At 38.6% G+C, this 27,489-nt stretch overlaps 2 protein-coding genes across 3 annotated transcripts in view; one reads left to right on the forward strand and one right to left on the reverse strand.

The window, feature by feature from the left end:
* Positions 1-20,975, reverse strand: part of LOC124117274 — a 32,628-nt gene extending 11,653 nt beyond the window's left edge. The window contains exons 1-5 of one of the 2 annotated variants that reach the window (XM_048393230.1): positions 20,885-20,975; positions 14,290-14,399; positions 12,990-13,046; positions 12,597-12,641; positions 10,138-10,197 (exon numbers count right to left, since the gene is read on the reverse strand). In XM_048393230.1, the coding sequence (XP_048249187.1) occupies positions 10,138-10,197; positions 12,597-12,641; positions 12,990-13,046; positions 14,290-14,368 (241 nt within the window). In that variant the 5' untranslated portion in view covers positions 14,369-14,399; positions 20,885-20,975. The remainder of the gene's footprint in view (positions 1-10,137; positions 10,198-12,596; positions 12,642-12,989; positions 13,047-14,289; positions 14,400-20,884) is intronic. The other variant, XM_046479081.2, reaches the window with a different exon arrangement.
* A 535-nt stretch (positions 20,976-21,510) lies between these two features.
* The window catches only part of LOC124117264 (insulin-degrading enzyme-like), a 35,753-nt gene continuing 29,774 nt past the window's right edge, over positions 21,511-27,489 (forward strand). Inside the window, exons 1-4 of the mRNA XM_048393231.1 lie at positions 21,511-21,774; positions 22,804-22,988; positions 24,405-24,481; positions 26,927-26,953. Coding sequence (XP_048249188.1) covers positions 21,665-21,774; positions 22,804-22,988; positions 24,405-24,481; positions 26,927-26,953 — 399 coding nt within the window. The 5' untranslated portion in view covers positions 21,511-21,664. The remainder of the gene's footprint in view (positions 21,775-22,803; positions 22,989-24,404; positions 24,482-26,926; positions 26,954-27,489) is intronic.

A 27,489-nucleotide genomic window follows, 5' to 3' on the forward strand; every position in this document is an offset into this window, starting at 1 on the left:
GCGGCTGGTAAATTAAACATATATTTGTACGTGATTATGGATGCACAACTTAATATACAGAATGGGCGATTCGTGCAAGCAAACTATTAATAATCTTTTACCTAAAGATCCGCACTGCGCTATCATATGCGGGCAAACGGGCTGTGGAAAAACAGCTTTTATTCTAGATATTTTAGAAAGTCATTATCGGGATGTTTCCGATCATATTATTTTTCTGTGCCCGACTATAAGCGTTAATAAAACATACCTATCGAGAGATTGGATAATGAATGACGACGGGGTACACAGAGTCGATCCGGGCGATCGTTTACAAGACTGCCTCCGAGTATGTCACGAAAAATACAAAGGAGAATCAACCCTTTTCGTAATAGACGACTACAGCGCGAGTAAAGAACTCTCGCGAAAATGCTGTTATTTATACCAAGCCCGAACGAGATAAAGTCAGAAAACTTTTAGCGGCAACGAAGCACTGTAAACTAATATTAAAAACCGATCAACCAGCTGCTTATGCAATTGCTTAGCAAAATGTAGCAAAATTATAGCAAAATTATAGCAAATATAGCAAAATTATAGCAAAATTATAGTAAAATATAGCAAAATGTAGCAAATTGAACATTAGCGGTTAATATGACATAAAATGTGGCTCGAAATCATCATTCTTTCGCAACAGTTCATTATTTCGGGATGTATTGGATATGCCATATTTTATTATGTTAGACTTAAATATCTCCTTAGGTATTACATTATGGAATGTGACGAACTCATCGAACAAATGCTCAAAGAATCTGAGCCTGATCAAGATGTAGATCAAAATGTAGATAAATCTTTAGATAAACATAGAGAAAGACTCACCGCTTTGGTAGCCGGTGGAAAATGTTCCCAATATTTGGGAGAAAATTATACCATCGAAAAAATTGATAACATGACAGATGAAGAAATTAAAAAACTGTACGCGCGTTACGAGTCTAGACTGGGAGCTACCATGACTAAAACGATAGGGTCGTCTATATTACAACTATACACAGTCGTAGCTAGTACATTTCTCCCTATCCCGGCAGAACATCGCATGTATTTATGCGAATCTCTAGAGAAAGACCCATTCATCGAACACGCTATAAGCTCAGTGAGCTGTGAGTTTTATCATAGATACGGAATGTTCTTAGCTCCATTCACCACAGCTTTAAAAACGGCTAGGTATTGTCAATTTAAACATACATGCCCACTTAATAATAATGGAGACTCAACAGGTGACACCACAACAGATTGTGAACACACAACAACAAGTGAACGAGGAACAACGAGTGAATGAGGAACCACCACCAGCGATTGCACCACATGTGAATGAGTAAATACTAAAACCCAGAGTTACTGAGAACCCCAAAAATATAGCTGCAGGAAGAAAGGGAGGACTGGCGAGGAAAGCAAAATTAATAAATAATTCAAATATTAATCCGATTAAAACATGGGCACTAGTAGGAGTTGCTGGTATAGCGGCTGTATGGTTCTTTTATAAGACCGGAGAAGAGGAAACGTCACCCCCAATGTAACAACAAGTTCAATTAGAGGTTAGCCCGCATATAATGCTATAATAAGCATGACTACTCCAGTTACAGACTGTAAAATGTTGGTAAACGCGACGTATCATTCAGCGGTGGTCACCGGCTTGGCCATTGGCTATGCCCGTATAGCTAAAATGATTACTAAAGCCACACCTCCCAAGCTAGATTTTAATGGATTTGATATAGGTATGATGATTCTGGATATTGGATTAGCAATGGCAACGAAGGATATGCTCATCAAACAAGGGCTCATCCCGGAAGACATAATGAAGTAATTAAACATTTGAATATATTATATTCATATAAACCATGGCAACAATTGCGATGATGGTCGGTGGAGCTATTGTTAATGCTCTAGCTTTTTCGGGGAGTAATTTTTTATTTTCTAGTATGAGGGAATCAATTGCTAAAGAAGTTGAAGAGGAGCGTAAACGACATAACAATGCTTAAGAACAACTCCAAGCAGCCCAGTCACAATATACGTGGCAGAGAATGAAGAGATTAGACTTTATTCATGAAAAACTGCTTAAGGAAGGACATTCAATTCAAACGTTTAAGGATGTCGAATCTGCCATGCACGAATACTACCTCGTTTATGGGAAAAAACTCGACCCAATACCGAGACCAACAATGAGTCAGTTTTATACACCGTCAGAGGCTCAAAAGAACCGCGAGGTCACATTTGTGATTATGGGATTGACTTCTGTATTGATTTTCAGCTATACAATTATACATAAGTCAGAGTGACAGCTGTGGCTATGCATAAACCCATGACCTAGTAAGCTAATCTATAAATAGCCTAATCAATATCTCACCAGTGTAGATGTGATTTGCATTTAGACAAATGATATGATAGATGTATAACCATGAATAATTGCATATTTACACTCATGGGTAAGACGAATCTATGTTACCGACGCTGTGTTGAAATTTACTGCGGCATACACAATTATTACATCAGGCGCGGAAACATAAACTATACGTGTTCTGTATGCGGGGCAGGGGTCAAAGGTCGTTATTGTTTATGTAAGGAACACGGTGCTGATAGGGTCAGGAACCAGATTATTTATGCTAGGAAGAGAGATTACATCAATTAGAGGAATAGGTTGGGGAGAATACGTATTTAGATATATGAAAACAACCAATTAGACATTTGTCTCATTTTGCATATACCATTCAACCACAATGGTTTTTGTCAGAGAGTTGAAGGCTATGGCAAAGCAAAGTGGCCTACATGGATATTCTCGAATGAGAAAAGCTGAATTGATTGATTTACTCGGTTTGGAATACAACAAACCCCAGACTGTTAGGGAACTCAAAGCTCAAGGGAGAAACAGGGGGCTGAGAGGTTATTCTCGAATGAGAAGAGCTGAATTGATCGCTTTACTAGATAATAATGATGATAATGTTGATATTGATAATGATGTTGAGAATAAACAACAAGAATTAATATTTGTACCCATATCCTCCGACGTTGGTAAATATCTAAGAGGTTGGAAGATGGATATTAATTCCAACATGGATGTTAACGATATTAAGCCCATCATATCGAGTAAAATTAACGAGGAGTTAGATGATTTACATAATATAAAATACCAGCTGACGATTAAAATGTTATTGAGTGAAAGTAACACAGACGATAGCACCGAATATACCGAACCATATTTCCATAGCAATCAAGAAGTTATAACCGAATCCGATACTATAAACGCATCATTAGATACATCAATTCAGAGGATACAGGAAACTTTAGAATGCTGGACTAATAGAGGTTCGGGTTGGGGTGTGGATAAAATTGATAGTTTATATTTAGATATAGCAAATTATATGCCTTTCAAAGGTGGATCTTATATAGATTTACCACCGTATTATAAAAAGAAAAAAGCCATAATTAACGTAAAAAATAAATCCGATGACTGTTTAAGAATGATGATAAGATCTGCATTGTTCCCCGTAGACAAGCATCCGGATAGACCTTCTAGCTATCCCCAAAACGATGGACTCAACTTCGATGGTATAGACGAACCTACACCAATATCACAAATTGATAAGGCGGAAAAGCAAAATAATTTAGCTATAAATGTTTTCGGACATTCTAAAAGAATTGTTGTACACAGGATAAGCTCCGCTCCGGAACATATTCCCAGAATCAATTCATTTCTGATAAAAAAAGATGGAAATTATCATTATACGTCGATAAAGAGTTTAAACAGGCTATTATACGATCAAACAAAACATAAAGAAAAGAAATATTTCTGCGAAAGATGCTTACATGGGTACAACAGACAAGATCTATTAGAAGCGCATAAAGAAGACTGCAGAGGTGTTGGACAGACCGCTATCAGGATTGATGTGCCTAAAGAGGGAAAAAATATATTAAAATTTGAACATTATTGTAATCAAATGCCAGTACCGTACGTAATTTACGCCGACTTCGAAGCGCTGATCAAACCCATAGAAAATACCAACCATAGCAATCAAGATAGTAGTTTTACGTACAAAACTCAAGAACATGTTCCTTGTGGGTTTGGATATATAGTTGTAAGGTATGATGGGAAAACAAACACTCCCGTGATTTACAGAGGTCCCGATGCAGCGGGAAAGTTCCTAGAATATCTACAAAATGAAGAGAGAATAATCAGGGAAAAATTATCGTGTAAGAGACCCATGTGTATGAGGAGGGATGATTGGAGGGTCTATAAGAAGTCAACGAGTTGTCATGTTTGTAATAAACACCTGGATGGGGATTCCGTAAGAGATCATTGCCACGTCACGGGTAATTATCGGGGGGCCGCTCATAACGAGTGTAACTTGAAACTAAAAATGAATTCTCAAACAATACCAATCCCCGTTGTGTTTCATAACCTTAGGGGATACGATTCACATCTCATTATGCAAGCTATCTCAAAGACCGACGGCGGTTTAACATGCATTCCTAATAATATGGAAAAATCAGATCGTTCTCGTTGACTAAACCTATACATTATAGGGACAAGGATGGGAAATCTAGAATAAAGCAAAGTAATGGGCTTAGATTCATAGACTCCGTACAGTTTCTGTTATCTTCCCTGGACAATTTAGCTAATGCGAACAATCCCGATGACTTTGCGATAACAAATAAATATACCGATAAGATAACTCATCATTTGTTGTTGAGAAAAGGTGTATATCCTTACGAATATATGGATGATTGGTCTAGATTTGACGAAACTGAATTACCACCCCTCGAATCATTCTATAGTAACTTAACAGAATCTAAAATAACAGATGCCGATTATGAACACGCTCTGACGGTCTGGGATAAATTAGGTTGTAAGAATTTAGGCGATTATCACGATCTCTACTTAAAAACCGATGTACTGTTACTCGCCGATATATTCGAGATATTAAGAAAGACATGTTTAAAACAATACGGCTTGGATCCGGCATGGTACTATTCCAGTCCCGGACTATCGTTGGATGCATTGTTGAAGAAGACCGGTGTAGAACTAAAACTACTCACAGATTACGATATGCACTTGTTTATTGAGAAAGGATTAAGAGGGGGTATATCGATGGCAGCGAAAAGGTATTCTAAGGCTTATAATAAATTAGTGGAAGGATACGATCCGAGTAAACCCGACACGCACATATTATATCTCGACGCTAACAATTTGTACGGATGGGCTATGAGTCAACCTTTACCCACGGGTGGTTTTGAGTGGGTCGATGTGAATGATATTGAAGTGAATGATAACAATGTGAATGATGCGAATAAAGGGTACATACTAGAAGTTGACTTGGAATATCCAAATTCATTACATAAAGACCATAACAGTTATCGGCTAGCTCCCGAAAGATGAATGGTTAATAAAGATTGGATGTCAGAATATGGGTAATAGTAGGTTAGCTAACGTAGAAAAACTCGTACCAAATTTGATGGATAAGACAAAATATATACTTCACTACAGAAATCTCCAGTTATATCTATCGTTAGGTATGAAACTTAAGAAAATACACAGAGTTCTAAAGTTTGATCAAAGCCCTTGGATGGAGCCCTATATAAGGTTGAACACAGATTTAAGAAAGATAGCTACCAGCGATTTCGAAAAGAATCTTTATAAGCTCATGAATAACTCAGTATTTGGTAAAACTATGGAGAATCTAAGGAAGCGTGTTGATGTTAAATTAGTCAGATCTAATGAGGAAGAAAGACTCAGGAAACTTATAGCCAGTCCGGCTTTTAACAGAAGCAAGATATTCGATACGTCTGAATGAGTATTCTCGACTTGTCAAAACACTTAATGTATAACTTTTATTACAACGAACTTAAGAAGCAATACGGCGATAGATGCGAGGTGTTATATACCGACACAGATTCTTTGTTGATGGAAATACAAACCGAGGATGTGTATAAAGATATGGCAGAAAAAATAGATATTTACGACACGAGCGATTACCCTAAAGATAATTCACTGCACAGCGTAGTAAATAAAAAGGTGTTAGGTAAGATGAAGGATGAATGTGCTGGGACCCCTATAGCGGAGTATGACGGATTAAGACCTAAGATGTATTCTATAAAGAAGTCCGATAATGGAGAGATAAGAAAAGCCAAGGGCGTTAAGAAGTATGTGGTAAAAAAGCATATCAAACACAAACAGTATAAAGAATCATTATTCAACGGTAGAACGTTCAAACACGAGATGAACTCTTTAAGAAGTTACAATCATAGGATATATGGATTAAGAATGAACAAGACATCATTATCCTCCTTAGATACAAAGAGATGGATTGATAATGATGGTGTAACTACCTATGCTTATGGTTATGGTGGTAATACCGTCCCGTCGGGAACTATGAACAACTCTTCTCGTACAAATGCCCTACCTGTTCCATCTTGAAGATAATAAAGAATAGGCTCTCCTTCTTTCATAACCAATTGACTAATGTTATACGTCTTAAGGGACCATATGGGATCGGTTGCGCGACGTAGGCCTCCTTCGAGTTCACCGGCCTGGTATAAATATCTTACCCTTACTCTATCCGGAAGTTTTCGTTCTTTGCCTCTCCTCGGTGCTGAAGATTCGGAAGTCATGGATTTCATTTTAATAGCATCGGATGGTTTCTTCCCTATTAATCTCGTTACTTCATTATTCAGCGCTGATACAACGGCTGATAATCGTGTAACCCATTCGGTTGATCTCAATCGTTCCGATTTCATTTCGATCCCATACTGATAGCCAAACAAACGTTTCGCTAATGTCCAGTTAAATCTTTCGACGATAGCTTGACTGTGGTGGGCCTCTCTTTCACCACGCCTGATTTCGACATCATGCTTTGTTAACAGTTTTGTTATCGATCCCATAAACTCGCGACCGGGATCTACTTGAAATAGCTTAGGCCATTTTAGTGGTCCACGTTTATATATGCGGCTCAGTGCATTAGCTACTTCTGTTGAATCTTTCGAGGTTAATGGCTCAGCCTCTTTGTATCGACTAGCCACATCCACTACCGTTAAAGCGTATTTATACGTTTTGTGTTTTACCTTATCTTGGGGAAGAAACAAGAGGCCAGCCTGATGAACTTCATTCGTTGTAAAAATATCAAACTTCTTCCTCGGTATATAACGCGGTGCTGGTAAATATATTTGCCACATCGCTTGTTTCTTTAACCAATCCTTGGCCACATCTTTAGATACCTTAGCCGCGGTGGCTAATTTTTTTATTGCTCCTACACCTTTCCAATATCCTCGTGGGCTATAGTAAATTTTATTCATTATTAATTAATATTGATGTTTCTTTTAATACGACTTATGACTATCATTGAATCGCATCATCATTTTGGCATAAAAAATGCCACCTGTAGTAGCAGTATAGGTATATGAATCCGGCTCCAGTGGAAGTGGTCCAGAACACCCATTACCTATACTACTCCATTTGTACAATTTTGAATCCTCACCACCAGAGAATGCTTCCAACCAAATATGGTTGATATTTATCGCCTAGTTCCAGAGAAGAACTCGCTTGAAACAAAATCGCCAAATTACCCCTCTTTGGCCCCATCCCTCTGCCCCTTGGGGGGTCAGCCCCACAATTTGTACAATTTTGAATCCCCACCACGAGATGCTTCCAGTCAAATTTCGTTAATTTCCAATTAGTGGTTCAGAAGAAGAAGAATTCGTTTGAAATAATTGTTGACGTGCGGACGACAGACACCACGGTATGGCATAAGGTCACCTTGGTCCCGTTATCCCCGCTGGTCAACAACAAATAGTAAATAGTTTGTTAATTACATATTTCTAACTGATTTTAACTTCAATGTTTTAAAAACTAAGACTAAGTTCCAGTGACAATTGCCCCCCCCCCCCCCCCCCCCCCCCAATCTCCAATGTTACCAGTGTTCACTACGAGGAAGTAGATCACCATGAACACCTTTGAATAAAATTTGATTGAGGAGTTACATAAGAAGAATTATCAAAAGGACCAAAAATTGTTGATATAAAAACACATATAAAATGGAACAATATCATATAAGAAAATCAATAAATTGATAATTTCCATCTAGCCTTAACAGATATGGTAAAGAATTCATAAATTCAAACTATCACAAAGCACAGATACTTATGATGATCTACATGTGTGGAAAAACAATTTTTGAAAATATATTAGCTATACAAAACCAGTCGTCAAAATTTCTAAATTCAATCATGTTTCCATGAAAACAGCAAAAGACAAAACTTTCAGAATCTTATAAAAGATAAAAAACAATCATAGCGGTTAATGTAGCAAGTTTGCTGAAGCTAGGATACATAATATTGTAAACATGGATCGTACAAAAACTCTACCCAAAATTTATGTTTCACCATGATTCCATGGAAACGGCAAAAATCAAAAAAATCAGAATCTTCAAACTAGCAAAAGGCACAAGTACTCATTGTGGTTAATGTGTGTAGCACGTTTGGTGAAGCTAGGGTGCATAGTCAAAAAGATATAGGCCGTACAAAACACCCACCCTAAAAGTTTAAGTTTCTTAATGTTTCCATGGAAACGGCAAAAATAAAAATAGTTCAGAATCTTCAAACTAGCAAAAGGCACAAGTACTCATTGTGATAAATGTGTGTAGCAAGTTTGGTGAAGCTAGGGTACATGGTTAAAAAGTTATGGGCCGTACAAAAGCTCGGACGGAAGGACGGACGAACGGAACGCTATATACCCCCGATTTACTTCGTAAACGGGGGTATAATAAAATGAAACAATATCCTGTGGTAGGTTTTGTATGATGGCTGTATAACACACTAAAAGATAGTCCTCGCTGTGTTTAGTGTGCAGCGTACTACATTACATTTTTTAAATATTATTCCAAACGAAATAGAAATTATATTTAGTAAATGACACTAAGTTGGCATTGGTTTCTTTGAATGGCTGGCTTCTTCTTTCCTTGTATTTCAATAATTTCTCGCAGTTTACCCTTTTTCCAGTGACAGATGTTGGTATTGAGAATTTTTGTTGCCAGCAAACATGTATATATATCGACCCAATATGATCATCTAATGAAGGCATCCCGAAAAGATGATGTAATTTAGAATAAAGTGATTGTTATTCGTAAATAAATTAGGAGATAAACACAGTATGTTTATCTCCATTCTACCATGACTAAATAAAACGCGAACTCTTTGGTGTTAGCAAATATACTGAGTGAAGCGGCATGGGTTGAGTTCAGTGTTTTGGGTGGGTTATCGATCTGAATTACGGAATCACCAAACAAAATATGGCGCTGTATATACTCAAGCAGTTTGTTTACATCGTTATACTTCACTCGAACATATGACAGGCATTGAAAGCATATAAACACGGCAACTTGGTAAGCTAACATAAGGTGGGCATCCCTAAAGTTAACAAAGCAAGCTTTGCAAGGCTTTCGCTCTACATTGCGCGTCACCATTATGACGTCATATCGCTCATTGTGACACAAAAGATATGACGTCACAGTCGTATAGAAAAAAGCGCCAAAATTCTAAGCTCCTCGTTGTCTCCAAAACGTAAATACATTCCCTTTGTAGATTTCTGTCGTGTTTTCTGCACGAAATGTATTGCCACACATCCTTTGAATATTGTAGTAACCGCATCTGTGCATTGTGTAACCTGTAATTGTAGATATAATTATTTAAATATGCCTACCGACAATGACTGAAAATAGTACTATTCTATGAATATTATCTTCCGCGGTGATTAGGCCGTCAACATTCGTGACCAACTCGTGTTATTCCGGGACAAGCCGGTTACGGAAAGAGGCGTGTAGTGACGAATGGGCCGTCAAACCAGCTGTTTCAATCAGAGGGGGTTTATTGTGATTTAATAGCCTCTGATTGACCAATCAGAATCGAGTAAATTCCAAATTCATGGTAGAATGTCACGTATCATCTATTACGTTTCGTTTCGCCTGTACGCGCCGGAAGTGGAAAGTTGTCCGGGGAGACTACTCTGTCGATTTTTGCTCAGGGGTTTCTGATAGACGTTCGATATTCCAAGAAGAAATACAATTCTGTGTTCTCTATCTGGAGAAAGCATTCAAGAATTGAAAAAAAGCATCAGCGTAATACCAGGGTACTTGTCCCTCACTGTCGTAACTGCAGTTGTGGTCTTTTGAACAATGAGGTTATCTGAAACAGAAGTGATTGTTCCATGAAGAACATGTAAGGAGATTCGTGTCACTAGATTTCACAGTAAAGAAGTGAGAGAAACGGACGAGCAATGGTACTAGTATAAAGCTAAAGCTGTCAGATTGTTACGGAGTGTTAAGGACTCAAAGATTTGTACGATAAATAACTTTAATATGATGCCAAAACGTGTTATAAGAAAATAGAAATGAGGTGGTTGGGTGGGGGTGCGCACCACCCTATAAAATAAATCAATAAATGGAGCTAAATTTATAAGTTTAAGCAAACGTGTTTTAATTTGACTTTATTTGAAAACTACGTAAAAGAGTAACAAATGTTATAAACTGACGGGCAAAAGAAACTATACCAACATTGATTTATTTGGGATAACATTTTCTTTGTAAAGTACAGATTCTCGTACTTTTTTTATTTTCATGAAGAATATTTTGAGAAAAAAAAAATTCATAGGTTAAATAACCGAAGCTATTCATGATTCTTACAATGTACAAAGCGCGTTTTCCCTTGAAAGGAAGTGGCATCAAGTGATTTATGCGTATTTAGATTTGAAGTGAAAATAACTCAAAATTCCCAAGATTCACATTTTTTCAGAGGTCCATATTTTTCCTTTTGTTTAAGACAACTATTTTAGTTTTATCAATATTGACCATTTCTATTTATCACAATATGATTTTAGAGTATTCAAATGGTTCTGAAGACCAAAATACGGTATAAGTACAATAGTAATATCAATAACTCTATAAGCTATAGAGTATAGCTGCGTTCCTCTATCAAATTTTATATTCAATTCGTACACTAGTTCATTAATATAAAGGGAGAATAACAACGGACTGAGGATACAACCCTGTCTTAAACCAGCTGTACAATTGAACAGTCCAGAAAATATATAACTTATCTTTTTTAACTTTGCATTTTACACTGTCGTAAATTGAACGTAAAGCATGAAGAATTATACCAGAAAGACCAAGGAAAACAACGAGGCGTTTTCTATCGACTGAATCGAGAGTTTTTTTAAAAATCGATATAGGCTACATAAAATGCTCCTTTGCGTTTAGATAATATTTGGGGATCATAGCATTTAGCACAAATATGTTGTATGTTGTACAGCAGCCTAATCTAAAGCCAGCTTGCTTCTCAGTTAATTTTTTTTTCATATTAGATTTTTTCATGTAGATAATCTATCATTTGAAACGGAAGTAAATAACTTACTCATATATATTTTATATATTGGAAGAATTATACCAAGTGTCCATTGCTGTGGGAATATCCTATTTCAAAATATGTACAAACAATATGTGCAGGTATTCTAATAAATACAGTTTTAATTCCTTAAACAATTTCTTTAAAAGTAATATCAGAATTAATTCCCCCAGTGACATTCTGCATTTCTTCGTGTACTTCCGAAAATGTAACCCTAATATCCCCATAAGCTTGATTTTCTTGAAAAGAGCACTGGAATGAGTGAACCATGACTCCAGTGAAAATGAACACGAAATGTGACAGGATTCGCGGATTTCCAAAACGTTGTTTAATCTTCACTAAAGCGTATATCTAATTATGTGGTTGTTTTTGTTTAATGATCAACTTATTTTTTTCCTTATTGCCTAATTTCTAATGTTTTTGTAGATTCTATAATTTTCTTATGATCTGTTACTTCTGAGCCCACGTAATGCACGCCGCTCCCCCTTCTAACTAATCTACAGTCATTATCAAAGCATTAACTCCGATTTTTCTTCATTAATCGTATTTAAAATATTAGGAATATAGAAGTCTGTATTTGTAAGTTAGTGTGCTTAGGCACGAATACATGGTACTGTGGATTCGTGACTGCAATTTGCATTGCTCCAAACAACCAAATTATTATCGTGAACACAATATTACACGACAGATAAATAAATATTAATAATTTACCTGAGCTCAAGCGTGATATACGCGGTAAGGTTCAGCAAGCATACATGTGATGCACGAATATGCTTACCTTACACACACTCTCTCTCTCACACACTCACTCGCACATACTCACACACATTGACACACACACACTCTCACTCACATTGACACACACACACACACACACACTCGCACATACTCACACACGTTGACACACACACACTCACTCTCTCTCACACACACACACACTCTCCTCACTCTCACACACACACACACTTACTCGCACATACTCACACACATTGACACACACACACTCACACACACACACACTCACTCTCCTCACTCTCACACACACACACACTCACTCTCCTCACTCACACACACTCACACACACTCACTCACTCACTCACTCACTCACTCACTCACTCACTCACTCACAAACACTCATGATACAGATTGAGCTAGTCGCCGAGATACTGACATTATCAACATACCTCGGATAATGGCCCAGAGCCTGGAACTCATCGCCCAGAGCGGATCTGTGAAGTAATACCAAAAAACAATAGATGTGAAGCATCAAGCTATATTCGACTGTCTAAAGAGCGTTAGGACTTTTAAAATGTTATAAGTTGAAAACAAAAGTTAGGAGGGAAAAACCCTTTTACCCCCTACCATCCAAAATACCAACATACACAAATACAATGTCAGCTGTGAACTATGGATAATAGAGTCTGCTACATTTGACGCGGGAAATTTGAACACTATTTTGCTCTTTGTAAAATTAATTACAGATACACACAAAAGAACATGCACATGCACGTCACTATATAAGTGCCAACACCACCTATGAACATAAAACTTGGAAGAATAGATAAACAATACAGTACCGAGAAACCATTTTGTCAATCTCGTGAAAATACTTGCATCCTCGGGGTTATCCAGAACTGAAATTGGTACGTGAAACACATGAGTGAGTGAGTGAGTTGGGTTTTACGCCGCTTTTAACAGTATTCCAGTCATATCACGGCGTGTCAGCTTAATGTGGGAGGAAAGCCCGAAGTGATGCAGGTCTCAGACGTTTACCACTTTGGTGAAACCCACGAGCACGGGTATGGTGCTGACAAACCTAGAAACATAATCGGGGCGAACCGGGATACGAACCCACAATCTGGCAAAATAGGTTTCTGGCGTGCCGAAGGGACGCAACTCTGCACAGCGAATTGCGGCGCCTTACACGAGTGGGCCACCCGTGCCCCCGTGAAAAACATGAAAGAATAACTAATTACATGTTATGTATGTTCATAGGATGACCATGAGCATCCGAAGCACGTGATCTTGGTTTTGAGATCAGCATTTATATTAATGTGTAGGAGCTCATTAATTATTTTCAACATTGCTCAATTATTTCCTTTTTAAGATAAATAAACAAAACTTGTATTTTTTTACATTTCAATACAGTCTGCACCTTTAAGAAAAGCAGTTGTGAATGAAACTTTGACTTTTCAATACAAGCCGTCTGCAAGGAAAGGGCGCAGTATTTTTTCCCCTATTCCTGTAAAACAGCCGTCTGGTTATTGTTTTAAACACCCGAAAATCAAATGGTTGCTCCCATCAACAACTCACTCAATCACTCACTCACTCACTCACTCACTCACCCACTCACTCACTCTTGGCTTGCGTAGACCAGCGTATGCATACGGACAGACCGATATAGTTTATTAAAGTTTTACAAGTTAAACACACATAGGGAAAACATTCTCTACTATTGTAAAATATGTTAACCAACCAGACACATCTTGTCTTACGAGACACTACCTACTGATAACATTATGTACGACAAATTACTATTTGCAATGATATAATCGTTATAAAATGATATAGAGCAATAAACAAAGCAAGTATCATATGAATAATTGTTGTCTCAACACATGTCCTTATGCATCTTACCGAGACAAGAGAGTTAACTGACTATAAAAAGTCCAGTTTCAACCCTTGCCGAAGTCTTTATGGTGGAAGCAATACATTAGATGCGCATAGGGTTATTTTCTGATAACAGATATTTGATGAAGACATGAATGCGTATTAAGTTTGAAAAAAACCGGATGAAAACGCCCAATGCATGATATAAACAATCTGAAGGATACTTTGTTTTGTCTTTGTCAGGAATTAGTGAGTTTAGTCACATACCAAGGGCAGTTTCCTTGAGTGCATCGTTGGTTATCAACAAATTCACAAGGTGGTCGAAATAAGGTTGACAGGGAGTCATTGCTTGGAGAACCGGAGTAATTGAAAACAGCCTGTTAACGAATAAAAGCAAAGTATTGTTAATAATATCATTATCTGAAGATAGTTATTGAGTATGTCTTGTGACACTGAAAGTCATATGACATATTATGTTATAAAGTAGATGATTGTACCTATATTACTTCTGAAAGTCAGAAAAATAAGTAACTAAAATATTACTTCTTCATACACGTGTACATATATGAAAGAAATAACATTAACACTCGATTTTGAGCACTATCCACAACTATAACTTTTCCAGCGCTTAATACGAGTTGTAATTACAGCACATCTGTATTCTGTACTGACAACAAGTTAACAACCACATTGCCATCTCATCCTACCGGGAGACGCCTCCGTGCTCTAGTGATAGAGCGTCCGCCCGGAGAGCGGAAGGTCCGGGATTCGATCCCCAGGCAGCGTCATAAACGTTAAAAAATGGTATTTGTTGTTACCCTGTCTGGCTCTCTGCATTAAGGGACTAAAACAAGGACTGGTCGGATCGGAGTCAGTATACTGTGTCTGAGTGGGATATTCATGTTAAACTGTGGCATGGCATCTCAGTGAGCTAGCACTATAAACCGGCATCAGTCCGGACTAGTACAAGCAGTCACACACACACACGTACCTACACGTCGCTATATAAGTGCAATAATCTTGGACGCGACGTTAAACCCCATCTCACCTCATCCTATCGGGTACCCATTCACTGCTGGGTGAGCAGAGGCACATTTCGAACAAAGTCATTTGCCTAATGAGAGGCCACATGTGTTACATAAACAACGACCCGTGAAGATTCCGGGGTAGAATAGGTCTTCAGCAACACATGCTTGCCGTAAAAGATGACTATGCTTGTCGTAAAAGGCGACTAACGGGATTGGGTTGTCAGGCTCGCTGACTTGATGATGCATGTCATCGATCCCAATTGCGTGGATCGATGCTCATGATATCAATCACTGGATTGTCTGGTCCAGACTCGATTATTTACAGACCGCCATCATATAGCTGATATATTGCTGAGTGCGGCGGTAAACAACCAGCCAACCAGCCAACCAACATTAACAACAAACAAACTTTTGCTTCAGTGTGGGCAGGACTAGAAATTCTCAGTAGATGAACTTCACCTGTGCACTGGACCACCTGTGGCCACTGTACAAATATGTTATTTGTAACAGTGTACATGCGGAAGAATATAACGGATGACGTGTACAAGATAGCATACTATTTTACATAGTAACAATGCATTTCCTTGTAGCTAAAGCCGCCTTTACACATTTATATTTACAAAGGTTAATAATAACACTTTGTTGTCGGCATGATAAAAGGCATATTAACAAAAAGTTTAAAAAGAAAGAAGAAATTCATCTTCTTTTTCCTGCATAACAGAGAGAGTCTTTTACATTTGTCAATACCATATCGTCTACCAACATTCACCATTATTGACAATTCTTATACTCTTACAACAAAATAACTTCTATGTTCTCGACATGTTAGTGTAGACAAACAATTTTCAACAGTTAACATCGATTCATATTCATTATTCATTTGTTGGATTCAGATACTTTACCACATCAATCCTGCTGATTACAAGTTTTATTATATTTTATATGCAATGTTCCGTCTCCAACTTCCTGTGAAATCCAAACAGGACCAATCCATAGGTAAATAAGGATTGTTTGGCATATGTAACCCATGTTTAACGAAAACACTGATCTAATGAATCTAATTAAAAGATAGCATTGCTTAGGGTATCTATTATTTGGCATTGATAACCATTTGAAAGAATATTTATGATAAACAATAAATAAACCAGATTAATTATTTCAGATTAATACAAGTATACCACAATAGGTTTTATTTGGGTATCAAATATCTTAAATAAGACTGTCATTAAACTGTTTATATATTCATATTGTAATTTATTTAGAGTAAATAATGCTTTGTTTGCTTTATGTACACGTGAGTTAATTAATCGATTAGAAAATAACAATCTAAGATTGTTATGATAAGCAGATATTTTGACACAGACATTACCATACCTCTATCTCTCTAGCCTCTTGACTTAGACATTGCTAAAAACTAAAATGTCAGTTTTATCCAAATTCACATTCAAACCCCATGTGGTACAGAACGTTTTAAGAACATATTTTTTCTGTACACCAATAACTATATAATCAAACATCGGCATATAATAATATCAAAATATCAAAGGAATCCTGACCAACAGTAAACAGGCAAGTATTACATTTTCTAATTCTAGAATAAACAAGAAAAAAGCAGCGGACTGAAGGCACACCCTTGTTGTATACCACTAACAGCTTTGAAATATTGTAAAATGGAGCAAAGAAATATTTTTATAGCAGATTCAACCTTTGAATACACACATTTGTCAGCACATCACATATTTCACTATGTATACACCTCTTCAGAATACAATGCCATAAACGTTTCCTGTTCACAAATCATTCATCAAATTATTTTCTACCTTTCATAAATGTTTTTGGATTAAACTTTGCAAAACAAACTAATGATTTCTCGTCCATACTTGTACAGTAAAGATCTATGGAAAAGGGAATGCGATTTGGTGTTAATGTCACTGTAGTCATTCAATCGCTGAGATTGACCTTATAAGGGCTGTGTTATAGTTTTCTGACTCCGCCCCCAGTTTATGTAACATTATTTCATGCCCGCCTCCCAATGATAAATGATCAGTCCTTATCGATGTTTTGGGGAAGATATTTACACGTATAATTAATAAGAGACTTATAATGTTTGTGATATTTATGATCCAATCCCACTCACGGGCAGGTTTTAGGGCTTGTTATATTACTGTGCTGTAACAAGCCCTTAAACCTGCCCGTGACTGGCAATAATAATATATCTCCAAGTCAATGCGACGAATGAAATGTATAACACTTGTCAGTAGCACAACGAACTGTAGTTGCCCCAATTGTACAAATAAAACCGAGAGGTGCTCTTAGGACCTGTCCTATGCTCGAGGGTAGTCTAGCGTGGATAGCGTGTGTATGCGGGAGAGACGAAGACACAATCTCCGAAACAGCAGGGTCAGATCACAGGGGCTTGAAACGCAAAGTTTAGCGGCTACAAGATATTGGGTCACAACCAGTGTCAATACTGTATAAAAGCAGAGACCACACAATCTACTTTATGTTCTCTGGTGAAAGGAAGCAGTAACGGGTCATAACCAGTGTCAGTTCTGGATAAAATGACTTTTATACACCACTGACACTGGTTGTGACTCTACCTCGGTTTCCACATGCTTGCCAGGACACATCGGTAACCTAATGCCCGCCAACACACCTCAGTTACCTCATGCTCGCTAACACACATCGGTTTCCGCATGCCCGCAAAGACACCTCGGTTACAGCATGCTCGCCAACACACCTGGGTTACAGCATGCTCGCCAAGACACCTGGGTTACCACGTGCTCGCCAAGACAGCTCGGTTACATCATGCTCGCCAACACACCTCGCTTACCGCATGCCCGCAAAGACACCTCGGTTACAGCATGGTCGCCAAGACACCTCGGTTACAGCATGGTCGCCAACACACCTGGGTTACCTCGTGCTCGCCAAGACAGCTCGGTTACAGCATGCTCGCCAACACACCTGGGTTACCTCGTGCTCGCCAAGACAGCTCGGTTACAGCATGCTCGCCAACACACCTGGGTAACCTCGTGCTCGCCAACACACCTTTGTTACATCATGCTCGCCAACACACCTCGGTTTCCGCATGCTCGCCAAGACACCTCGGTTTCCGCATGCCCGCAAAGACACCTCGGTTACAGCATGCTCGCCAACACACCTGGGTTACCTCGTGCTCGCCAAGACAGCTCGGTTACAGCATGCTCGCCAACACACCTGGGTTACCTCGTGCTCGCCAACACACCTTGGTTACATCATGCTCGCCAACACACCTGGGTAACCTCGTGCTCGCCAACACACCTTGGTTACATCATGCTCGCCAAGACACCTCGGTTTCCGCATGCTCGCCAAGACACCTCGGTTTCCGCATGCCCGCAAAGACACCTCGGTTACAGCATGCTCGCCAACACACCTGGGTTACCTCGTGCTCGCCAAGACAGCTCGGTTACAGCATGCTCGCCAACACACCTGGGTTACCTCGTGCTCGCCAACACACCTTGGTTACATCATGCTCGCCAACACACCTCGGTTTCCGCATGCTCGCCAAGACACCTCGGTTTCCGTATGCTCGCCAAGACACCTCGGTTTCCGCATGCCCGCAAAGACACCTCGGTTACAGCATGCTCGCCAACACACCTCGGTCACCTATGCTCGCCAACACACCTCGGTTACAGCATGCTCGCCAAGACACTTCGGTTACCTAATGCTCGCGAACATACCTCTCCGCAATCGTCACTCTTTCTGGGTCTGAGACCGCCTCCGTGGTCTGGTGGTAGAGCAACCTCCGGGAGAACGGAAGATCCGGGGTTCGATCCCTGGCCGCGTCACACCAAAAGACGTTAAAATATGGTTCTACTTGTTACCCAGCCTGGCGCTCGACATTAAGGAGATGCAAGGACTGGTCGGCTCGGAGTCAAACTGCGGCATGGTATCTCAGTGGGCTAGTACTATATATCGGCATCAGTCCGGAGTAGTAGCCTGCAACCTCGGGGTATCGCGGTACTTGTCATGTACGCTGCACGGAACAAAATGCACTCACTAACCGTTATGGGTATTCGTGTTCTCTATATCAGATATCATTTATTTGATCTAACAATGCATATTTTACTGATAAAAGTTCATTATTTACATTAGTAGCTCCGAGTAAAAGCCGGGCCTCGCGCTCAGTTTGACAAGGGAGAGAACTTCATCGTATCGCGGTACAGAGAAAAGTTGTGTATGGAGGTCCGAATTTGACAAAAAGAAGACATAATTCTACCAACCACTTAGTATGATCATGCCAGATATCAGTGATTTGTCCAGACAAGTGCAAAGACAGCACAAGTAAAATTCGAAATGTGTTATCTGTAATAGGTATTCAATGCATGTTTACAGAAAGGTAAGAGAAAAGTATTTTAAAAATCAAAAACAAAATATCAGAAATGATATTCTAAGATCGTTTTAAAAAAATTGGATGACAATAATTTGTCACATAATGGAAAAATGTTAAACGTTAACAATGAATATTTTAAAAAACACTCCTAGTATGCCCAAAGTATGTATTTATCTTTTGGCTACTAGTGAAGAACGTATTTCTAAGTTTGGCATTATGGCCCTTATGATCTCCCAATAGTTTCTTGACACAGAGCGGGAAAAAATGTGCGGACTACGTAACTTCCGTTACCTTATTAGTCGTCATGAATATGCAGATGATCTAGTTCAGGTCGATAGAGAAAGTTTACTTGGGGAACTGCGGGTTATATCGTTGGCCATTGATAGATGGGGGTACGGTAATATTACAAAAGATGCCAGAAATATGTATCAACGCATTAATAACTCCTTACTTATAGCAGACGGAACATTCCGAGGAAATTGAAATTGTTTACGAAGTGAGCACTTCCTGGTTACTGATTAGCATAAATAGACAGCTGCTAAGAGGCGTGTCCCGCGTGAACTACCGGAAATCACAAATGCCGCGATACGATGAATGCCGCGGTACCATGGGGTCCGAGTATACACGCAGCCACAGACACACACACGTGCATGCACGTCACTATTATATAAGTGCAATAATCTTGGACGCGACGTAAACCCCATTTCTCCTCATCTCATCTTTCTGAGTCTGCCACATCTGGATGAGTGTTCAAGTGATTCCCGGGTTTTATATCGTTTTAGGATCTTTTCCGCTGTAGATCGGTTCATACCAAACTTTTGGGGTCACTTTAATACCTCATAATTTGACATCTTGTTAATTAATCTTATCTCCTGTGTGCTAAATGTCTTTTCCTTTGGGGCCATGCTGAAGCAGACGACATGTCAAACTCCGCACAGCGATATAGCCCGATTGCAGAAAGAAATGCGCGTTTCACCTTTACCTGTGGGTTTTTTTAATAATAAAGTATTTTTATTTAGGCATCCACGACTATACAATGTGCAGTTGCATTATCTATTCCGTATTCTATGAAAAACTATTCAGTTTGTGTATCAAATATTTTAGACCGATAGCAAACCGCACGCTACTGCCCAATCGTGAATACGATATCTTACACAATCCGGGAAGCCTTACTTTTATTATATACTTCAGTGTGAAAGACTGAGTTTTCTGAAGTTGAGAAAAGTGATATTTTCATTGCAGTGAATATAACACTTGATATTTCACTGCAGTGAACATAACACCTGATATTTCACTGCAGTGAACATAACACCTGATATTTCACTGCAGTGAACATAACACGTTGACGGAACTGTTGGCCTACACAGACAGCTCGTACACAAACTGTTGATTTACGTCAGTTCAACGTTGACAAGTCATATAATGACAGATGGTCATTTATGTAGTTAATACCGATTCTTACCGTTTGTTATTTTGTTGAAAATGATTTGTATTAAACTGTGAATTTCTCTTCTGATTTGTCAGTCGATACTTTACGTTTCGCAAAGCGCCATTTTGTGACTTGAATTGCGTGTATTCTTTCGCTTCGAACAACTGTCTCATTGATTTGAAATTTATTTTGATGAAGTTGATTTTGTATTTAATCATATCCAAATATTTACTAAAGAATTTTAGTGACATCAAATATTTTTGGTTACTGTTGTTTATATTTTTTAAGATTTAGCAAATACGGAACTACATTTTTAGTCGTACTTACAGGGGGTAGAAAACCGTCCATGTGTGTTATGTAGGGAGAATTTACGCTTGAAGGTTTTACATTTGTAATGAAATAATTTAATCTTCCTGCAGACAACTACACCAAAAGTATATAATAAATAGGATATTTCATGTGTCGAGTGAAATATCATGTTTCTCTCATCTCGTGACGGGAGGAAAGGAGATATTTGAAAATATCTCCTTTCCCCCCGTCACCCGGTGAGAGAAACATGATATTTTACTCGACACATGAAATATCCTCTATATCGCTATGACTCACTTTTGGTGTGAAGAGTAGTGAAATAGACTATATATTGACCGGAAATAGAAATCTTTGCGTCTCCTTCACTAAAGAGTTCCAAAAGCAAATCTACACATTTTGATGAAATATTCAACTGCGAACCATCTGGCGATGCTGCGAATGAAAATTAATCTAACATATGGCTCCTAATTTCTCAATATTGTTCTGAATTGCCTTTGTTTTTTAATGAAAATACGTAAGTTATTTTTGCAATCTGTTGGATTATTTCATTACAAATCGAGCGGTCCAGTTGTCAGGTTTCTGTCGGTGTCAACAAGCAGAAATCAGAAACACAGGTAGGTAATTTGTTGTCATTGTCGCGGGGATCTCGCCCAGTGTTGTATAGAATATTTCGACTTGGAGAGGTGGTGTGTCACAACCTTGTGCAGGAATGGCAGTCTGGTTGGTTGGAGCAGATTGCCGGAATTTATACTCTAATCAGTGATCAGAGCCGTGGGCAATAAGCAGGCGAACCGTTCCGACTGCTTGCGATAACCAACAAATACACGTCTATCTCATGACCCGATCGCCAATATAGCATGTGTATGTACACACGATAACTAGTATTCACAAGTTAATGTGTTGCCCCTGATGGCTAAGACTTGCGCCTGTATCTTCATATCATCTTCCGTTTAATTAAAACGATTGATCGGCAATGCATTCATATATAACTTTTGGACTTTTGGAGGGGGGATATGGGCGGAAGTCTTTTCAACAATCCGATATGTATCACGATACTTGCATGTGCTCTTATCTGTGGTGCGTAAGCCATCTTTTTCATAGACAGTATGGCCAAATATCTCACATACTAACGATTTACAGTTGGCCAGGGTTAGAAATTGGCACTAGTCCTGTAGTCCTTGCCAAACTGCCCAATAGTTAAGGTTTCCTAAGGACTAGTAGAAATTTGCCATTTTGAAAGGTTTTAATATATGTTATCATTATAAGGACGAGTGGACAAAAATTTTTAGTTTCTACCGCTGTTGGCAGTGTCAAATATAGCACAATGGATGAAGATATTTATGTTTTCAGTACTCATTTTCACAAGTAATTAGTGTTTGGTGTAACATTTCTAAAGAATACATTTATGGTAAAAATCGATACTTTTTACGTAGTGTGCAATTGTGACCGACACCTGTATCGAGAAGTTAAAGATCATGATCCACCCAGGCATCTGTATATCATCCCACTACAAGTGGGTTGTGTGGTGGGTTGTATGGTGGTTGTATTGTAGAATGATTCCTAGGTCTCCCTAAGTCTCCCTGTCAGTACTGGTATATGACACGATGTAGCATTGTTCTAGTTTTGGCACTACCATGTTGCAGGTTGAGGTCTCCTTTCATCATGGCGACAGAGAGCATCAAGCAGGTGTGGGAGAATGGCGACATCTTGAGGTCAGCTCAGGACAAACGTCTGTATCGAGGCCTGGAACTCACCAATGGGATGAAGTTACTTCTCATCAGCGACTCCGACACTGACAAGTCAGCAGCAGCCATGAATGTCAACATCGGTTAGTGGTGCATGCGGTTACAATCAGGCCATGTCTGACAAACACAATATAAAGTCTGGACTCAATACCCCGTTCCACTGATCCCTTGAACTAGTCCCGTTATTAAAGGTATAAGATTTGAAACCTGAAACCTGCATCAGGTAGCATTTTGATTTTTGTGTTCAAAATTCACTCATTAAAACTTGAAATGCAAAACTACCAAGGTATTGGCATGACAATCATAAAAATCCAGTTTCCACCCTTGCCGAACAAGGCTGGAATTTTCTGGCTCGATCGGATCACCACCAGTGGCTGTTACAAGTTATGTCCCCCTTCTATGACCCTCTTTCTGACCAATCAGATTCCACCTCTGGTATCAATTGCATTCGCTTCAAACAAAATGGGGGCGCCCAGTCAAGATGATCTGATCGATAATCAAAATCTTTTTTTGTAATATTACCTTGCAAGATGCATCAAATCATTTGAGCACCTTTATTAAAAACATGAAAAGGTTTGGAAAATATCTGTAGACACACATTTGACGTTACACATACTTTACAATCCTGCAATCAACCGAAATCTGCATGGCAGTCATTGTGTTGTCCATAATATATAACTCTTAAATTCCAGCAAAGTTCGACAAGAAACTGGACTTTTGAAGTCTGTTATCTCCCTTGCCTTGGGAAGATACACATAGCCTATTTTATGCCTGGCATAAGATGCAACCCTAGCCTGAAACTTTTACTAGCAGATACTTTTACTAACCAGTATTGTTTATATTGTCCTCTGTTGTGACATGATACTGAGTTACTAACCAGTATTGTTTATATTGTCCTCTGTTGTAACATGATGCTGAAGTACTAACCACTATTGTTTATATTGTCCTCTGTTGTAACAATATACGGAGTTACTAACCAGTATTGTTTATATTGTCCTCTGTTGTAACATTATACTGAGTTACTAACCACTATTGTTTATATTGTCCTCTGTTGTAACATTATGCTGAGTTACTAACCAGTATTGTTTATATTGTCCTCTGTTGTGACATTATACTGAGTTACTAACCACTATTGTTTATATTGTCCTCTATTGTAACATGATGCTGAAGTACTAACCACTATTGTTTATATTGTCCTCTGTTGTAACAATATACTGAGTAACTAACCAGTATTGTTTATATTGTCCTCTGTTGTAACATTATACTGAGTTACTAACCACTATTGTTTATATTGTCCTCTGTTGTGACATTATACTGAGTTACTAACCAGTATTGTTTATATTGTCCTTTGTTGTAACATTATACTGAGTTACTAACCACTATTGTTTATATTGCCCTCTGTTGTGACATGATACAGAGTTACTTACCAGTATTGTTTATATTGTCCTCTGTTGTGACATTATACAGAGTTACTAACCAGTATTGTTTATATTGTCCAGGCCACATGAGTGACCCCACAGATCTGCCTGGTCTTGCCCACTTCTGTGAACACATGTTGTTCCTCGGCACAGAAAAGGTAGGTAATCGGTGTGGCAAGTGTATATACATGTACCTAGGTATTCTGTGCTCTAGTGTAGAGGATACAAATTAAGAATTTAGAGTGAAAGAGATAAGAATTCTACCATGAATTGGGAAAGTACTTGATTCTGATTCATGGTCAATCAGAGGTATCAAATGACAATGACCACCACTGATTGAAATGGCTGATTGGATGACTGCATCACTTCTTTCTGCGCTTCTTTAACAGTGAAATTTAACAGTCGATATCTCAAGCTCCATGTTCAGTTCCAAGTTCCAATTTAGCGTGGTTAACTCCTAAACACACCTGCAACTTGCAACACGTCCAAACAAATTTGTAAACAAAGTTAAGAGGATAGGAGTGCACTGCTTAACTTAAAAGAACAATGTTTACTTCACACAACTACATATCTAAATGTTGCGCAGTGATACATTCAACTGATACTGTTTACCTGATTATTTCAGATAACTATGCTACCCGGGGCTACTTTGACTCTATACTAGTTGATTATATATTTGTAGTGATACTGATTTTATTTAACATAGAATAGGGTTTTTACACATGTCTTCTGAGCACTGAAAAAGTAAAACAAATCTTGAAGATGCCTATTTCATCCTTGAAACTCACCCGAAAGACATAAAACTAGACAAGAAATGTCCATTATGTCGGTATGGCCACATCGAAAACAGATAGATGGCATCAAACACATTGAACAAACATCCTGTTGCTGGATGTGAGAAGGAAGTCCTGGACATACCACAATATAACGACCCGTGAAGATCTGGGGTAGAATAGATCTTCAGCAACCCATGCTTGCCTTAAAAGGCGACTTTGCTTTTCGTAAAAGGCGACTAACGGGATCGGGTGGTCAGGCTCGCTGACTTGGTTGATGCATGTCATCGATCCCAATTGTGTGGATCGATGCTCATGATATTAATCACTGGATTGTCTGGTCCAGACTTGATTATTTACACACCGCCGTCATATAGCTGGAATATTGCTGAGTGCGGCGTTAAACAACAAACCAACCAACCAACCAACCACAATAAAACATTCATACTTACATACAAAATGTCCCGCAACTTTGATGTGCTTTTTGCAACACTTCCTGGGAGCAAAATCTATATAATTTGGGAAGCAATGTTATGTAAATCAACCAACATAGATTGTCAACAGACCTTATAATATGTCATAAGTATTTTTTACACAACACTGAAGAATAAACTTGTATCGTTTTCTTTCATATTGTTTGTAATGGAACACTGTAAATCTTGAAATTAACGTGAGCATGATTTAAATGGGAAAAATGCGAGTGGTCTTTGCTCGCATTATTAAACATCGCATTCATATCAACAATAAGACATTTTGGAAAGCAGAAATATCAACTTAGACATACGCTGAAAACAAACAACTATGTATTGCACCTCACTGTTTATTGTGCAGCACTTGTCACAAGTATATAAACAATGTCATTCAAACACTAATTACATCCCGTGAATTGTCACTACTGGGGTCAAGACCAGAGTTCTACCCACACAACATGGTGTCTTTGTTCTTTGCGACTGCATCAAAGGCCGACACGAGCTAGCGTGCATGTATTGTTTTAGCAGAAGTACTCTACTCAATGCTAATAAGCAGTGCTATTTGGTGTTTGATTGGATTAATGTAAGGTTGGATTAAGGTGAGAATTCTCCTGTAAACCTGACAGGACAATTTCTTTAGCTATAAATCCACTGATGCGTGTCGCATTCATATTGAGTCATATTTTTGGCTGGGGACGCGGTCGCTTTCTTTTGGAGACGCATTTATTTCATGATTTACAGTATTCATTCATGGACTAAATGATTTGTACACAGCATGCCATCCAGCTATACATCATAGACAAAGTGCTCACTCCATTACACGCTACATATGTATCATACACTGTACTCGTAGTCAAAGGGAAACCACTCTCACTCTCTACATTCATTAACTGCCCCTGATAAGAAAGGTCATGGCCATTGCAATAGCATGTAAACATGCTGCTAGTGTTTCAACCGAAAAATAAAATAAAAATGTATGTTGTTTGCGTAATATTTTTTGGAATGGAATTATTGTCAACCTATGGTCTGTATGGCACAAGTAATAATCAGCAAATATGTTGTTCATGTTTTGTGGTCAGAAATGATCAATTAGACCAATGCTGTCAAATCATATTTTCAACATGCTTTCTATTATATGGTCTCTGCAATCACTTCAAGCTTGATGAAGACATTTTAGAATTTAGACGACATATCAGCAAGCTTGATGAAGTCATTTTAGAATTTAGACGACATATCAGTTGTGTACAGGACTGGGTGGACTTTGTCTGGCTCTTTATGACATGACTTTTGTAGTCTTGGTCCATGATGAAATGTCTTTAATAACAACCAAAGAATTTGTTTTCACTTTGTATTATTTCAGTATCCAGATGAAAATGAATACAGTAAGGTAAGTCATTAATATATCTCATTAATCACGTTGACCTGAGAAGATTCCGGGGTAGAATAGGTTTCAGCAACCCATACTTGCCGTAAAAAGCGTTTATGCTTGTCGTAAAAGGCGACTAACGGGATTGGGTGGTCAGGCTCGCTGACTTGGTTGATACATGTCATAGATCCCAATTGCGTGGATCGATGCTCATGATGGCAATCACTGGATTGTCTGGTCCAGACTCGATTATTTTACAGACCACCGTCATATAGCTGAAATATTGCTGAGTGCGGCGTTAAACAACAAACAACCAAACAAACATTAATCATGTTAATAAACTGCTGGCTGAATATTGATTCAGAGAGTCACATCATCAGTTATGTCAGACACTGTGCATCCCTGGCATGGAATCGGTACCTGAAGACCTCGGTTCAAATCCAAACTAAGGAACAATGTGTGAAGCCCATTCTCGGTTTACCCCGCCTTGATACGGCTTGAGGATAACTGGAATGTTGCTGGAATGTTGCTAAAAATGGCATAAAACTAGGTATTAG

The sequence above is a fragment of the Haliotis rufescens genome, unplaced genomic scaffold (assembly GCF_023055435.1).
Source record: "Haliotis rufescens isolate VD_foot unplaced genomic scaffold, xgHalRufe1.0.p SCAF_12, whole genome shotgun sequence".
Lineage (NCBI taxonomy): Eukaryota > Metazoa > Mollusca > Gastropoda > Lepetellida > Haliotidae > Haliotis > Haliotis rufescens.